Source organism: Coptis chinensis, chromosome 5 (assembly GCF_015680905.1).
Source record: "Coptis chinensis isolate HL-2020 chromosome 5, ASM1568090v1, whole genome shotgun sequence".
Lineage (NCBI taxonomy): Eukaryota > Viridiplantae > Streptophyta > Magnoliopsida > Ranunculales > Ranunculaceae > Coptis > Coptis chinensis.
The window spans coordinates 73,003,836-73,020,572 of record NC_141460.1 but is presented as its reverse complement, the minus strand read 5'-3'; the positions used below and the strand labels follow the sequence as shown (position 1 = coordinate 73,020,572).

The following is a 16,737-nucleotide window of genomic DNA, read 5'->3' as shown; positions in this document are numbered from 1 at the left end:
AGTTGGTTTGTTTGGGTTGGGCCAGTTTTGTTTAAGTTGTTGGGCCAGTTTCTTTTTCTTTTATTTTGGGCGGAACCAATTAGTGTTTTGGGCCAGTTTCATTTCTTTGGTTTGGGCCAATTCTATTTTTGTTTGGGCTGGGTCCATAGGACTTAAAATAGGTCTAATTTGGTCTTTAAGGGTTTAGACTTTTGGGCCTTGGTTTCGGGCCTAAGTTTTGGGCCTTTGTCTTGTTTAATTGGATTAAGACAATGGGCTGAACTGTTTTAAACATGAGTTTGGTTTTGGCCCTTGATTGTGAATTATTGACTGTTTAATTACGTTACTTTTTATGTTGTAAATTTTATGGACTAATCCAATAGTAGCATGTTGTGGAAGTCTGTATAAATTGTTTTGTCATTATCTAAGAAAGATTTGATATTGATATTGTGTAATTTTGACACGTGACGAGTTTGAGATTTTAAGAGACATGATATTCTTAAAACGCTATAAAAAAATGTTATGCGGTACGCTTGGAGCAATTGTGACATTATATGATATGTTGGGATATATATATTAAATGTAATATTTTTGGAGAAATAGATGTAAACACTTTATCATTATATCTGTGAGATACTACTATGAGGTAGTATAATATTTGTGGATCCTTCTCACGGGATTGTGGCTTAGTGCAATAATTTATTTGGCATGTGAAAGAATGAAAGTTGTTAGGAGATGTATTGAGATAATTCTAAATATTTTTGGTTTAGTGCAATAATTTATTTGGCACGTGATAAAGTGAGATGGTTATAAGATACAAATGTATGACACCTTAATAAATTATGTAACGGAAATCCTAAAACCTAGCTATTACAACTCATGTGATTTGGCTCTTGTGATGGGAGTATATGATATGGTTGGCCCTTTTGGCGTTTTAGTGAATCTGAATGGCCCTTCCGGCGTAACATTACAAAAAAACAATCAATAAACGACAGCCGTTGTGTGTTGTTTTAAGCCAAAAACGTGTGCTTTCATCCGTTGTTAGGGCCGTAATAAAAAGGGATGTTGAGAAACGACGGCCCGAGACACTTATTTATCCAATAAAAAAGCGACGGCTTTTAACACTTGTTTTTGTAACGACGGCCATTGACACTTGTTTTTGTAACGACGGCTTTTAACACTTGTTTCTCGTAATGTATCTAAACAACATCCTATGGCCGTCGTTTATGAATAACCATATATCCAGATTATATATGCAAGTTTTTTGGTTCCTCATTGTAGTATCCTTTACGTTGTACCTGATAGTCATTTTTCTAACACAACTTAAATAGAACACAAGTACTGAACAAAAACACCAAATATTTTCATAAAATATTTAAACTTCAACCAAAGTCCATCTCAAGTAACAATTTTGTACAAACAAGTTACGTAGAACAGAAAAAACAAATTTAAATTACACGAGTAAAACACCAAAGTCTTGAATCTCGTCCACTATGTTCCAATACACATTTCGCGGTGCCCCCTCACGATCACCAAGCAGTCTTCCAAAATGCTAGAACTCTACGACCAACTCTTTGCAACTTACATGATATAGAGATGGATGCAAGGGAACCACTTGTCACCTAGACAATGAATGCGTAGTTGCCTACTACACACATGAATCTAAGAGTGAGCACATAATCTTAAACACTTGAAACAAGATTACACGCATTGTTCCAGTCAAATCTAGTAGTTTAAGCTACACGTGTCCAAACTCAACAACTATAAAACTATAGAACTCCCATTTATCAAAAGTACTTTGTCAATTGTCCACTGCAGGAGTTCATCTGCTTCATTGCAATGCCATACTCATTTGTTATTTGGTCATACTAACAGTTCCAAAATATTAAAAATGAATCCCATTTTGACTTAAAGAAAGGTGTGCGCAATAACATAGCTCTATCTAAGTACATGCATGGTGTAGGATTTCTGAAACTATTCAAAGATTGCTTCTATTCACAATGAAGACTACCTTTTATTGCAATCTTGACAAACAACATCGAAAGCTATTACAAACATATATGTATATATGTGTTGACATGTAATATAGAACCCATAGGTGTAACCTTTCTATCCCAAACCGTTCTTTAACAAATGACTAGTATACCCTTACATAATAACCTAATTATCCTTATCTTCCTAACAACTTGGTTATGTTCTCTTCCTTTACTATTACTTAGGCAAGTTGCTGGACTACCACAGAAACCACATTGTTGCAATATAATGTGCACACCGCCCTGAGTTATGGGCTCTACAAAGTTGATGCAGTAGAAGCATGATGTGTAATTGCGATAAAATTCATAAAAACATAATGAAAACATAGATATTTGACCTTCAGTTAAACACCATAAACAACTTATAATGGATTTTTTTTTAAGTCCTTGTTCAGAAGTCCTCATTCCGCCAAGAAAGGTGTTTACTGCCTTTTTTTTTTGTTACATGCAGATACTATTGTGAAAGTAACAGCTAATACAATTCTCATATATTCAGTTCTGATCAGTAACACATTACCGATCAGAACATAAAATCCATAACGTATTACCCCAGACAGATAGACTAAATAGTAATAAAAAATAGACCATAACTATTGCACATAATAAGAACTAAATTAGAGGAATCTTTTAAATGTACCTGCTTAAAAGAACAAAAGAGTAGTCCTCAAGGCCAATCTCACAAAGTCGCCACTGCATGGAGCAAGATCATTTAGGGAAAAATGCATTACTTTAGGAAACCACTCCATCATGAAACATGATAAATAAGTATTTACGTATCTCAAAAGACCTTTTGACACATTGCGATTGCAGCATTAGGGGCATCATTCCGAAGGCCACTTTCAAGACCTTTCACAAGCAGTGTTCTTAAAGAGAACAAAGATTGTAAAGCTTTCATCAGTAGATCAGCCCCATCCTTCTTCAAGAAATTGCCAAGTTCATCCATTTTGTCTAAACTCTGCAAAATACAATTCACCCATATATTAGTCGTTTGCTGTTCAAGATTAGGATCAATTGAGAGTATCCATATTATGTAGGTCCACATGAACTCCACAAACTATATATAAATTCTTCTTATTTAACTTGCCCCAACGCATTCAAATGAGTATATTTTAAGCTTTCTATCTTTCAATCGTGTGGACATTAACTAGATTTTCTATCGATGAAACAACATTCTGATTACTAGCATTTCTAGTTCGATCATTAAGAGTTTGAGAAAGAGTCAATATAGAGAACCTAAGTTATGTAGTATATGTCAGCTTTTCTTGATTAACAACATAACAGATTTGGGTGAAACTATAACTTTCGCCTATAAATGAGAACAAAGTAATTGAAGCACAACATAAATACCTTCTTGCACTCTAGAAATAAAGAAAGAGCTGATAAGGTTTTTCCGTCAAGAGAATCCTTGATTGATTCAAGTTGCTTTGTGAGGCTGCAATAGCACGTGTAAGAGTTATTATGCCAAGTAGCTAGGGTTACTAAATTCCACGAAAGAAATAAAGTAAAGTTAATTCCTATAATAGTTTTGTGGATGATAATTCAAGTACTTTAACTTTGTTTTTTAAATAAAAACTCATAAGGTGAGCAAACCAAATAGAAGAAGAGGAACCAAATACTTGTGAAAATCATTTGAGAGAGAGAGAGAGAAAGGAACCAACCTACTACAAAACTAAACACACAAAAACAGGTTAACTAGACAACATGTATGCCAACTATACTATCCGGGGACGCGGTGACTCTAACAAAGTTTCATCTCTAGAGTAGTAGGGATCGTTTGAGTAACTAAATAAGTAGATCATAACCTTGTGACATGGTCATTTGGACAGACATGAGCTGCATCTTTCATATGCCTATCAAGTAGTTATGTAGAAAAAAAAAGTTGGATTGGCATCATCAGTAAGTAATTGCACATGAAGCTTTGATAAACCAAAACAAATAATAACCCATTAAGTATATTCTGTGAAAACGTTTTCTTTTTTCAGGCATCATGAGGGTCTTTTTCAGAAAATTCACAGAACAGATATTAAGAATATATGAAATCATAAATAAATCTTGGTAAATTAGGAGAACCTACCGCGGCATTCTTTGAGAATAACATGTATTCATTGTGTATGTCAGATCACATTCAAAAGGAATCATGCAAAATACCTTCCCGCGTTGAAAAAGTCCTTCAGTTCATTATAAAATATTCTAAATTGTTCTACAAATGCTTCATTATATTCCCCAGGGTCCTGGTAATTCTGGCAAGCATTGCTTCAGTAGAAATTAGATTTTTTGGGCCTGCATTACGATGAAGCTTGTTCTGTATAGTATGCTTTATTTCATGCTGGACAATGCAACAAATTCAGTACATAATACAAGACAACAAAATTTAATCACTGCACCAAAACAATTCAGAGAAGTATTTTGTTCATACTAGAGGCAGAGATCTATAATGCTTGTCATTTATCTTAGATGCTTAAATCTAGTTGTGTCTACTGAACTTCATAGTGAGAAGGTCTAAAGTAAATTAATATGGATAGAATGTCATTCAATAACATGTCAAAGTGAATTAACAGAGTACAGAAACCAAAGACCCGTGTATCTTAGATTGCCATCCTCAAAAGCCCAGCCCATCCATACCCCAAAACCTGTTCGACCACTACAATAACAAACTCATAAAATAAAACACACAAACTTCGAAAAGTGGCCACTACCCCAAATCCCAATGCCCATAACCAACCAATAACAATCAAACACGATACAACCCGAAACGGAAACAATAATGTAATAATAAACGAAAAAATAAAAATAAATAAATATATATATATATATATATATATATATATATATTAGTAATACAAAGGAAACCAAAGAATTCAGTATTATTAATGCCGATAAACACAAACACACAAACTATTAACAAAGCAAGCAAGCATATCAAGTCCAGCATTCATATAATGAAATAAGCATATTCATATAAATATGAGATAATACATACGAAAGTAGTAGTAGTAGTACCAAGATGGTCGCGTTTGGAAGTGATGTGAAAGGGGTTCATGTCGAGCTTGGACAGGATTAAAATGGATGATAGATCAGCAAAGGTGAGCAAGTAATTGAAGACTTGTTCAAGATTGTTGTCAGCCGCTATGTAGAGGGATGTCTCGCCCGCATCGTTCTGCAAGGACATGATACTGGAAACAGCCTCGTTGTGATCAGATGAGGATGGTGCTGCTTGGAGGAGCTGTTTGAGGGTGTGGAGGTCGCCGGATCGAACTGCAGAGAATATAATTGACTGCTGCAACATTAGCTAAGTCTAAATGTCTTGAATATTTGTATTTACCATACTACACATAAATAAAATGATTCAGCGCAAGATAAGACTTAACATATCAGAAGAAGATGATGGTACATTCAAGAGTAGAAAAACAAGCGAAATTCAAAAGTATATAACATCAGTTCCATTACCTAATTCTTGAGTAACCCTACACCAAAAAAATCCCCAAATTGAGTAACAACAAATAGGCGAAAGGAACGAAAAGGGAAAGCTTGGGGACTACCTCTGAATTTGAAAAGGAATAGTGGTCATTCTCATTGAGAGGCATGAACTTGAAGATTTTTTTTTTTCAATGGTGAGCCGTCTTCCTTATGTGCGAGTGTGAAGATGAGAGGCAGCAAACTCTTGAACAAATATTTTTAGAAGGTATGTTTTTACTAAAATACCCCTGGGAGTTAGGCGGGCTTGCTTGAATTTTTCACCAAATTACAAGCGGGAAGACGCACACAAAAAACAAGCAATCGTACTTCAACAAGTGACATTAACCATCGTTTTTAGGTGTCATAAATTAGCCAAATTGGTGTAGTGTAAGTAATTTAATTGGCCCTTCTGGCATTTCAGTGAATCTGAATGGCCCTTCTAGCGTAGCCGAATAGTGGCTTGATTATTCCGTTCGCAAAAATTAGAACGAGACGCGCGATATTTTATGCCGAATAGTGGCAGTACTCACATAATGACGTTCGTGTGAGGGTTACCTGGTATGTGATATCCCGTTTAGGGTAACTACGCACGGAGTGGTGCATTATGTGAAGGGAGACATGCGAATATATATGTTCGGCGTTGGGAAGCAATTGTGGTAGCCAGAGAAACTAGATAAGACATAGAAACGACGTGATTCTAGAAACACTTGAAGAAACACTAAACAATAATTGTGAGGATATATCAAAGTGTACGTTAAATCTATAATAAATGATTTATTATATTTTATGTTGCATTCACAATGGTTTGGCAGAAGGGTGGGTTGAATTGATTATTGATACAAGTATGACCCACTCTGTGATTTGGCTTACACCAATGTAAGTATAGAATAAGTTTTAGTTTGGTTATTCTATTATTAGATACAGTTGATTTAGTACGGTTTGAAGCTAAGGCGTCTCAGTGGAGGAACTAAATGTCTTATTAATTATTGAATTGGAAGCTAAGGCGCCTCAGTGGAGGAACTACCTGCCTTAATTAGTGTATCTAAGAATGTTGTATTAGTCGTTGGAAGTTAAGGCGCCTCGGTGGAGGAACTAACTGCCTTATTGATTGTGTATGTATATGTATAAGTATGATTTGTATTTTAGGGCTACTCATACCAACATTGTTTATAATGCTGACCCGATTTGAATGTTTGCTTATCGAATGTGTTCATAAAATGAACCCAGTTAATAAGTCTTGACAGGTTAGGGTTAAAGACGGTTGGTTGCTGCTTGTGGTTTGTGTTAGCGTCGCATTATAGGATATGTTTTGTTTTCCCTTGAGGTGCAATAGATTTTTAGTTGAGGCAATGTTTTTGTATTTTCATTTGTAATTATAATTAAAGAGTTATTAAAAGGAGATTTGTAATTTAATCATATCTGTGAGTCTTTGGTAATGAAGAAGACTTTTGTTTATTTAAAAATTTCTATTATTTTTTTAATTATCCGCGTATTTAAGCTGATTATGGGTTTTTGGGAGTTGAGAGTGCATCACACCTCGAAAATCGAAGAGTTAGGAACAAATATTATTTTTTCAATTTTGTCGAAATTCAGGGTGTGACAGTTTGGTATCAAAACATTTGGTTAGCTTAAACTTAGATGAGTCTAAGTGATTCTCGGATCGTAGTTTATGGGTTTTAACATATTTCTCTCTTTATGTTACCGGAAAAAAAAAATCTTTATATTATATCTTCAAACATAACATTCTCTCCTGGTCTTCTCTTTCTCTCTCATGCGAGATAAAATTTCAGTTTGACTGTTTGAGTAGCAGAGAGAGATAAAAGTGATTGTTTAGTGACAGAAATTGTTCGTTTCCGCAACCAGGGTTTGAAGGTTTTTCTTTTTCCTTTCCAGCAACAATTTTGATATGTGGAGGTTCGATTGAGTGATCTATTGTTGGGTCGTTGGAATTGGGCATCAAAGGTGTTGATTTATTGTAGTTTGGGTAGTTGAAGTTCACCATTTGAAATGCAATTTGATCGTCGCGATGGAGTTAGTTCATGGGGTTCAAAATATGGATAAAGTGAGTGCTGGTACACTTTGGGTAGTTGTTCACCTTATTTGTTTGACAAAATGCTCCATAGATGGAAACGGCAAATGATGGTAAAGACATTTAATGATCTGTTTTTGACTTCCACTGGAATTTCTACTAGGTAGTAGTATTGGTAATAGAAATTGTACTTTAGTAGCAATTTTTAAATTGATGGTGAATTGGTGCCTTTGAATGGAATTGGTTATGGTGCAACATTGTATTTCAGGAATTATATAATAATCAATAACATAAGAAATATCATTATGTGCATTCCTTGCTTCATTAGATCATCTTAAATTATTGTTTAATGTCTACAACAAGCTTATTGGGGCTCGATTTTACGATTCAAAAGGTTTGAACTCGGGCGTTTCGGTGAGGGACACACAGGGACATGGTACGCATACTGCGTCGATAGCAGCTGGAAACCAAGTTACTAATGTGAGCTTCTTCGGATTGGCTCAAGGCAATGCAAGAGGGGCAGTTCCCTCGGCAAGGATTGCAGTTTACAAAGTCTATTGGGAAGAAGGATGTGATGCACAAGATATTTTGTCTGCTTTTGATGATGCAATTAGTGATGGTGTGGACATACTTTCAGTCTCATTAGGCGGAGAGAAGTCAGATGACTATTCGATTGATCCAATCGCCATCTTTGCATTCCATGCCATGCAGAATGGGATCCTCATCTCACAGTCTGCTGGAAATAATGGTCCTGGACCAAGATCAGTTTCGAGCATTGCTCCTTGGATCCTAAGTGTTGCAGCGAGCAACACTGATCGGAAAATCATAGACAAAGTTATTCTCGGTGACAACACCACTTTAGTGGTGAGAATGACTCGTTGCATTTAAGTACACGTAGTTCTGGTTTTTTCAATTGTTACTATACTGTTTGGTCGTTTGTTTTTTTTGTTTGGTTCTTTGGGAGAATGGAAAACCCGAAGTTGGCGATAAGCGATGACAATGGCATGGTAGTAGCAAGTTGAGTATTCTGGATGCTCAACTTGAGTGGGGGAAGTGTTAAGTTGGTATCGTTGGTAGTATTTGGAAGTTGGCAGTATTGGTAACATTTGGATTTCCATTGGTCCATCCATAGAGAATAAGGCATTGTAAATTTCTTGATGGACATGTCTTGAGAATATATTTTCAGTTTTAGTAATGATTGGATGAATATGATGTTGGCACGTTCTCATCTAAGTAAGGATTTGAAGTAGTAAAAAGTTTTTTTAAAAAGTCAATAATATGATTTCCTATATCTTCTCAAGAGTGAAGCCAATTATCACTTTCACCTGTTAAAAAGTTGTTTTTGTATAATAATCAAGTTGTCGGAAAATTTATGACTTGTTATTATTTTTAGCTAATAATCAAGTGTGTAACAAAAATCGCACTCAAAGAACACAAAGACTCTTGGCAAAGACAATTTGAAGCCCGGCTTGTACTAAGCTGCTAGAATAATGTTGAAGTATATATATCAAATTCAGAATGGATATGATACATTTGCAGCACTTGATTTCTATTCAGTACTTAACTAAATGTGGATTAAAGAGAATAGTCAAAAGAAAGGCTTGGTGAATTCCGAAACAAGAAAGAGTACTTAACCAAATGTGGATTCCTTGCGAGAGCTAACTCTCACACTGAAAGCAGCCACTTTCAACAATATATAGTACACCTTTCCACTACAAAACTTTAACACTCCCTATAAACTATATATACACAAAACTATCTTCACTTTTGGCTGCCCAAACAACACCCCTACAAGAATCTAATTTACAATTGCACACATATTAATCGAATTTCCCTTGAGAACTACTATTCTGTATTCAAAATTTTCTAAATAAACCGTCGGCAACCCAATTCAGATGATAGTGTATAAATATTGATTGCTACGTTTCCTGTTATACTCCAAAAGGCTTCCATATGTACGATCAGCCACTGCCACAAAGAGATCCTTGGTATCTGGGCTGAAGGATATTCTTGCAATCTCACCAAAAAGATCAATCTCTTGCTCTCTGCTGTACTCAGATTGTGTATCATAGATGTGAACAAAATCTGGCTGGCTCGGACATTGCCATGAATCGCCATCCGAGCTGAACTTGATTGCTCTTATTGCTCCCATCCTACCCCTTGAGAGCCAGTGATTGATTGAGAAGGATTCCTCACGTCCCGAGTCTGCATGTGCTGTCACGGTTACCAAGTAGCTAGGATCCACGCCATCTAGGTGCCAAGCCGAGGCGAAGGAATAGTCCAAATGTCCTCTAAGACTCTCAACCACCTGCAACGAAATCAATATCAGCCTTCTCGGATATAACCAAGTTACCACCATAAATACTAATTTAGATTATACTAGCTGATTATGCAAGTATTGCACTTACTTTTCCCGATTGAGCATCAACAATAAGGCAATTCACATTGTCACCGAGAACAACAAGCAACTTTCCGTCAGGGCTAACAGAAGTGTTCTACAGCAGACATCAAAGAGTTAGCGAATATTCCAAATATGATGACAAGTTGCTTGCCACAAATTGTGTTAAAGTAGTTGATGCTGCGGTGTACTCACATTCACGGACCGGGGAAGGTGAACCGACCAAGGCAAGCAAAATTTTCAGGTGTCAAAGACCCTGTTTTGTAGCATCATTGTTTGCCGTCTTGATCTTGTAGTGCTGCTTGCGGGAAAACAAGTTAGATAATGGCGGGGGGGCTTTGTAAGTTCAATTTTGCATTTCTTGCATGCAATAGGAACTTAAAGAGAAAGGATAGAGGAGAGGTGGTGAACATGTTCTTACTTAGCAGCTTGGTATAGGTCCACAGCATTAGTGATAGCATTCTTACCATCAGTAATTTTTGTACAAAAGCCAACCCCAGGGCAATTCAGATACTGGCAAAGATAATAAATCACCAAAAAAAAAATGTAAGCTTGATTCAAATGCTTAAGTTATAATTCTCAAAATTAATGCCCATGTCATCTGGGTCCTTGAATTCTGAAAATTCTACTACCTTACAAATAAGTTCCCCGTGGAAACCACCAGCTACCATTAGATTATCCTTAACAGCCATGGTGCTAATTTGTACTCTTGAAAGTGATTGTGTAAAGGATCCAACACGTTTCTGTTGAAGTAACATTAACCAAATCACTTTATGGATCTGTCTCAATAGAAATGAAGATTCCAGTGTAAAATGATCCTACACACCATGGCGGGCACAATCGGTCCATTTGCATTGAGTACTTCTTTACCACTTCGGAGAGAGATGACCAATGCATGACAGAGTAGTTCTCTATAAGGTATGCATCATGCTTTGATGTTGCCCACAATAAATTCCTCAGCTACACAAGAACAAGGATCATTGACAGACATATCGTGTACATTTCATTACATAATTAAATTAACTGGTAGGAAAACCCCATATACAACATAGTAGACCAGTACTCTAATTGTTCCCTGCTTTTGTAAGTATTATGATCCAACCAAATATTAAAAGTTCCAGAGACTGCAATATACAGTTAGGTAAATGCAACTAATGCGATTATATGAGAATTTTAAATCAATTATGTGCAGTCTTCATAGTGGTCTACAACTGCAGCCAATTTTTTTATGACTCTGTTTAAAATACTAAACGTTAAAGACATTATATACACACAAAAATCTAAATAAGTTATGCGCTTGTGCCCCAACTGCTCAATATGTAATCACCATCCAAGCCATACACTATTAGAGTACCAGTAAGTTCTATCTTTTTCGTCAGTCTACTATCACTAAGTTCTAACAATAAGAGCTCCTGTAGCAGTCAAAGAAATATTTGAGGTTCACAACGAAATTTAGAAGAAGAAAAAAAATGTACTAGCAACTCATATCATCAACATTATCTAATGTTTTATGCGGTACAAATGAGCGACTTATTGAATATCAAAAATATTGAGTCGGGAGGGAGAGCGGGCAACAAAAACGCTTTAGCTGCAGATCATAACACTACATCAGAAAATGAACATTCTTCAAAATGTACTCCATAATAGAGCATATTTCATTTAATAGAGAAGGGACTCCTATATTCTCTATGAACCGGATAATTGAGACAATGGCTCACCACATAACTGGTGATGAACAACGTTGTCAGCTTCTTCATGACCCCGAAAATACCAACAAAACTTAGGGACATGAACTTCTACAGAGGCCACTAAATTCTAAATATTTTCCTATCATACCATATGGATAGGTCAGCCTTTTCCTCCACTCTTCGAGGAAGAACTTCCATCCTGCTTTTAATGCTGAAAGAAAGATAAATATTGTTCCTCCTAATCGATACACAGGAGGGGTTAAAGACACATAACTAGATATATTTATACAAGTCATGCAAATCTACAAATAATGAGCAGCTATTCGAAGTCTCTAACAAGAAGGTACCACACTCCTTAGCTGTGACCACAAAAAGATTACGACAAGTAATATTATTGAATAACACCAAAACTGCAGCTTGATAACCGCAATGTTCGTTCTTCACAACACGAACTGGTCCTAAATCCTAAAGACAAAATGGTTGTAAGAAACAGTTTTTTAGGTTACTTCATTTGCAGAAGGAGCATTCTTTGGGGATAAATTATATGAATCTGCAGTAATCGTCGACAGCAACCAAAAACCATGAGATAAATTCTGAAACAATCTTCTGTTATTCTCCTTCTCCACATGACTTTCTTTTTGTTTCTCTTCAATCTCTCCACCATTCTTCACACGTGAGTTTGCAACCTCGTTTTTAATTAGAATTTTAAGATGAGAAATAGAGAAAAGAGAAACCCCATGAAAGGGAGAGAGTACAGAAAGGGAGACAGGTCACTCTATATTTAGAGAAAGAATAGGAGAGGGAGCGAGTGAGAGAGTTTTGAGGATCCGGCTTCAAAACCCTTCGCGAGATTATATTTGAAATTAAGAGGGGGCTATATATAATTTTTAAATAAATATATATAATAATATATATATATATATATATATATATATATATATATAAATAATATATATATATATATTTTTTTTTGATTTGTTGGTATGTGTAATGTGTATATTTATATTAGTTACTTTTGTGGAGTGCATATGAAATGCTTTTCATTTTCTTTATCATATGAGGAGTAGTTATATTTGTTATATGTTAATTTTTAGCGGTTATTACCAAAATATTGTGTGCTGTTATAAGGTTGTTTTATTGTTGGAGTTCATTTTCGCATTGATTATGGATTAAGTGCGATAACATATCTGTGAACTTTTTATTTGAGTGTTATGTTATTATTCAAGAAACGAGGAGATATTTTAATCTATATTGAATGAGCTGCATTAACTGATGACTTTGTGACGTACTAAGTGAGGAACTAATTGCCTCTGTGTTGGAGGAACTATCTCGCCTCACTCATACACTTTAATGGATGAATAATGTTTTAAAGTATAAGAGATTACTTTGTTAGAAAAATAAATAAAATATACATATATTCCTTTTGAGATGTGTATACTTGCGTATACCCGCTTTCTTATATTATTGTATATAGATGAACTATTACCGTGTGTATATGATGATAATATTGTTTCACCAATAAGACATGCATGTGTAGGTTGTTTTCTTAATGCCGCATTAGTAACGACTAATTAAAATAGCTGTGATAATTGGTAGTCGTAAATCATATTGGAATTTATGTAGAGGATGTCTTAATATAATGATGATCTTACTTCAACAGCAAACTAATTTTTATTTTGTCTTATAAGTGTTTCGTGCATATAAATTATGACATGATTGATTAATATTGTTAAATTAGTTTCACATTGATTTTTGCATATTCGAGTATTCTTAAACATATACCTTGGTTTATTGTTCATAAATATTATATTGAGAATATAACTTGTTGTGGGTGATATATTATAAGTGGATTTATATTATCCAATTTTTTAAAATTCGTGTTATACGGTAGCAAGACTTATTTTAATTGTCATTGTATATGGAGATTAATTTTTGGACATTTTCACTGTTTAAAATAATTAGTAATAATAATAATAGCAATGAACGTCGAGTATTTCTTCTTAATTGTTTTGTTTTAGGTCTATATAATTTTGATAGATGAATATAATATATATATATATATATATATATATATATATATATATATATATATATATATATATATATATATATATATATATATATATATATTATTATTTTTAGAATACATGTTATATTTGATCCAGTTGCATTCCTGAATTAGGATTCGATGGTTATTTTCATGTTTATGATTTATATAGTTTTAAATGATTCATTTCTGCTTGCTTAAATGAGAGTATTATATGTTTGATTGTTTATCTTCCTCTTATGTTGATGAATTATAGTTGCATAAAGTTAAGTTAGAGTTCCTTAATATTTTGTTAGATAATGCAAAGAAATAACATTTGTAGATACAATAAAATAATGAAATAAAAGGGTTTCTGATAGCATGACTAAAGTAAATATTAAGTTTTATTGTTTGTGGTTGTTACTATCACGTGACATTTCAATTAATTTCACATACATAATAATTAATGTAATTCATCCGTTCTCTATAACTTTTGTCGATTATTAATTTTATTCTTGTGTGACTAAAATGTGTTAGTGTGTGAAGTTTTCTTATACTTTTAGATCCATGGTTTATCATAGTGAGTAGATATTGAAACAAACTACAAATTATATGCATTTTGTTGTTTAAATTTTCTTATGAAATACGTAGTATGTACGTTGCTTAGATTGTCATCCATGATAATAAGAGAAACTTGATTTGTTTGTTTAGTAAAAAAAAAAAATAGTTTACTAGTAAAAGAAAATAAATTTTGATATATGCATAAGAAGAAATTGATGTAAAATTGGATAAGAGTGTTTTAATGCATAGTGATGATGATACATTGGTGTTTAGAGTAGTGAACGCTATTAATTCATATTATTGTTTGTATTTTTAATTAAATTTTTCCTTTCAATTTGACTCATACGCTTAATTAAAATGTTTGAGATTTTTATTGTAGTTTCAATGACATGAGTGATTTTTGTGTTTGAGATTAAAAGTAGTAATAATTTATTTTAATATAAACAGTTAAACTATAATAGATTTTGTAGTGGCCTGAGGACATTTATTCTGTAATTTTTTAAAAATAATTAATATCAAAGTTATCTTACTTAAGTTTAACCTCTGTACATTCTTGGATAGGTTCTAAGTTAATAACCAACGTTATTTGTTCGTATAACTTACCTTACTTTCGAATCTCGGGACGAGATTCTTTTGAGATGTGTATAACTGTAATGCCCGTATTTGTAATATGTATTTATTTATTTATTTATTTATTAATTATTTTTTAAAAAAATTTGTTGGATTGGATTTGGGATATGTGGGCCTGATTTATAGGCCCGAGTTTGTGTTGGGCTTAGGTTTCAAACCCAGGAATATATATTCATATTTTTCCAGAGAATAGGGTTTTTGGATAAAAATAAAATAAAATGGAGGAGGAGATTAAAAAAAAAACCTCGCTTGCTAGAGAGTTGGAGCGCAACAATTCAGACTATGAGGGATTCGTGGAGTTTTTATTAATGTGAGTAGTTATTTTGCTTTTTCGTCGAACCTATAGTTTTACGTGTACAGACATAATTTTCTGTCCAAGGTTTTCCATCCATTTTTCTGCTTATTCTTCTGTAGTTATTCTGTTGAATTGCTAAAACCGGTTAAATGTTAGTCTATTGATTTGCTAAATTATTGAAACTATGAAAGTGAACTATTGAAGCTTTATGGCCTGTTAATGGCGTCGCCAAGCCCAAAAGAAAGAATTAGTCATGTCTAGTATTTGAACTCTCATGGTTGTGGTTTTGAACCCTTACTATTGTGTTTATGATTGAATGATGTTTGGTTGTTATGGTGAAGTGTTGGGTATGTTGTATTGACGTTGGTTTGAGTGTTGTCGAATCTTTGAAGAAGTTGTTAATGGCAGCGAGATCGCCCAGTCTAGGATTAGTAATATATATTTGAATCTTGATATTGTGAAGTATGTTTTGATTTTTGATTGGATGATGTTTGGTGGTAGTGGGGGTGTGTGAGGGCTGTTGAGTGGGGCTGTGTGAAGCCGTCGGACGGTGGTGAATGGAGGTCGAGATCTTGGAGAGTGATTTCGAGTTTATTAATTAGAGTTGTTTCCCTTAAGTAAAGTGGTAAAGGTTTTGATTTGGAGTAATTTCGGTTAGGTTTGGAGTGGTGACGGGTGGAATTCGTGGTGGCTGGTGGTGGAGGAGAGGCTGCTGGCGAAGGGAGGAAGATGACCTCTCTGTTGGGCCTTGGGCCGGACCTAAGTTGGTTTGTTTGGGTTGGGCCAGTCTAGATTAGTTTTCTTTGGGCCAGTTTGATTTAAGTTGTTGGGAAGGTTTCTTTTTTTTTTATTTTGGGCGGAACCAATTAGTGTTTTGGGCCAGTTTCATTTCTTTGGTTTGGGCCAGTTCTATTTTTGTTTGGGTTGGGTCCATAGGACTTAAAATGGATCCAATTTGGTCTTTAAGGGTTTAAACTTTTGGGCCTTGGTTTCGGGCTTGGGTTTTGGGGCTTTGTCTTGTTTAATTGGATTAGGACAATAGGTTGAACTGTTTTAAACATGAGTTTGGTTTTGGGCCTTGATTGTGGATTATTGGCTGTTTAATTACGTTACTTTTTATGTTGTAAATTTTATGGACTAATCCAATGGTAGCATGTTGTGGAAGTCTGTATAAATTATTTTGTCATTATCTAAGAAATATTTGACGTTGATATTGTGTAATATTGACACATGACGAGTTTGAGATTTTAAGAGACATGATATTCTTAAAACGTTATAAAAAAATATTATGCGGTACGCTTGGAGCAATTGTGATATTATATGATATATTGGGTTATATATATATTAAATGCAATATTTTTGGAGAAATAGATGTAAACGCTCCATCATTATATCTGTGAGATACTACTATGAGGTAGTATAATATTTGTTGATACTTCCCACGGGATTGTGGTTTAGTGCAATAATTTATTTGGCACGTGAAAGAATGAAAGTTGTTATGAGATGTATTGAGATAATTCTAAATATTTTTAGCTTAGTGCAATAATTTATTTGGCACGTGATAAAGTGAGATGGTTATGAGATACAAATGTATGACACCTGAATAAATTACTTAACGAAAATTCTAAAACCTGGCTACCAC

The 16,737-nt window shown here is 34.3% G+C and overlaps 2 protein-coding genes and 1 long non-coding RNA gene across 3 annotated transcripts; all 3 read right to left on the bottom strand.

The window, feature by feature from the left end:
* Nucleotides 1-1,321: 1,321 nt before the first annotated feature.
* LOC147498795 (phosphoglucan, water dikinase, chloroplastic-like) lies at nucleotides 1,322-4,087 on the bottom strand. The gene is made up of 4 exons (XM_086559071.1): nucleotides 3,360-4,087; nucleotides 2,800-2,967; nucleotides 2,650-2,702; nucleotides 1,322-1,624 (listed from the first exon to the last, which is right to left on the bottom strand). The coding sequence occupies exons 2-4, from the start codon at nucleotides 2,953-2,955 to the stop codon at nucleotides 1,561-1,563; spliced, it is 273 nt and encodes a 90-aa protein (XP_086415197.1). The 5' UTR covers nucleotides 2,956-2,967; nucleotides 3,360-4,087; the 3' UTR covers nucleotides 1,322-1,560.
* Nucleotides 4,088-9,085: 4,998 nt separating this feature from the next.
* LOC147498794 (putative WD repeat-containing protein C2A9.03) lies at nucleotides 9,086-9,664 on the bottom strand. The gene has a single exon (XM_086559070.1). It carries the CDS (start codon nucleotides 9,647-9,649, stop codon nucleotides 9,389-9,391), a length of 261 nt encoding a protein of 86 aa, XP_086415196.1. The 5' UTR covers nucleotides 9,650-9,664; the 3' UTR covers nucleotides 9,086-9,388.
* Nucleotides 9,665-10,306: 642 nt separating this feature from the next.
* LOC147498793 (uncharacterized) lies at nucleotides 10,307-11,299 on the bottom strand. Its single transcript, XR_015194364.1, has 3 exons — nucleotides 10,722-11,299; nucleotides 10,528-10,638; nucleotides 10,307-10,408 (listed from the first exon to the last, which is right to left on the bottom strand). It is a non-coding gene; the product is annotated as an uncharacterized LOC147498793 (long non-coding RNA).
* Between the last annotated feature and the right edge of the window lie 5,438 nt (nucleotides 11,300-16,737).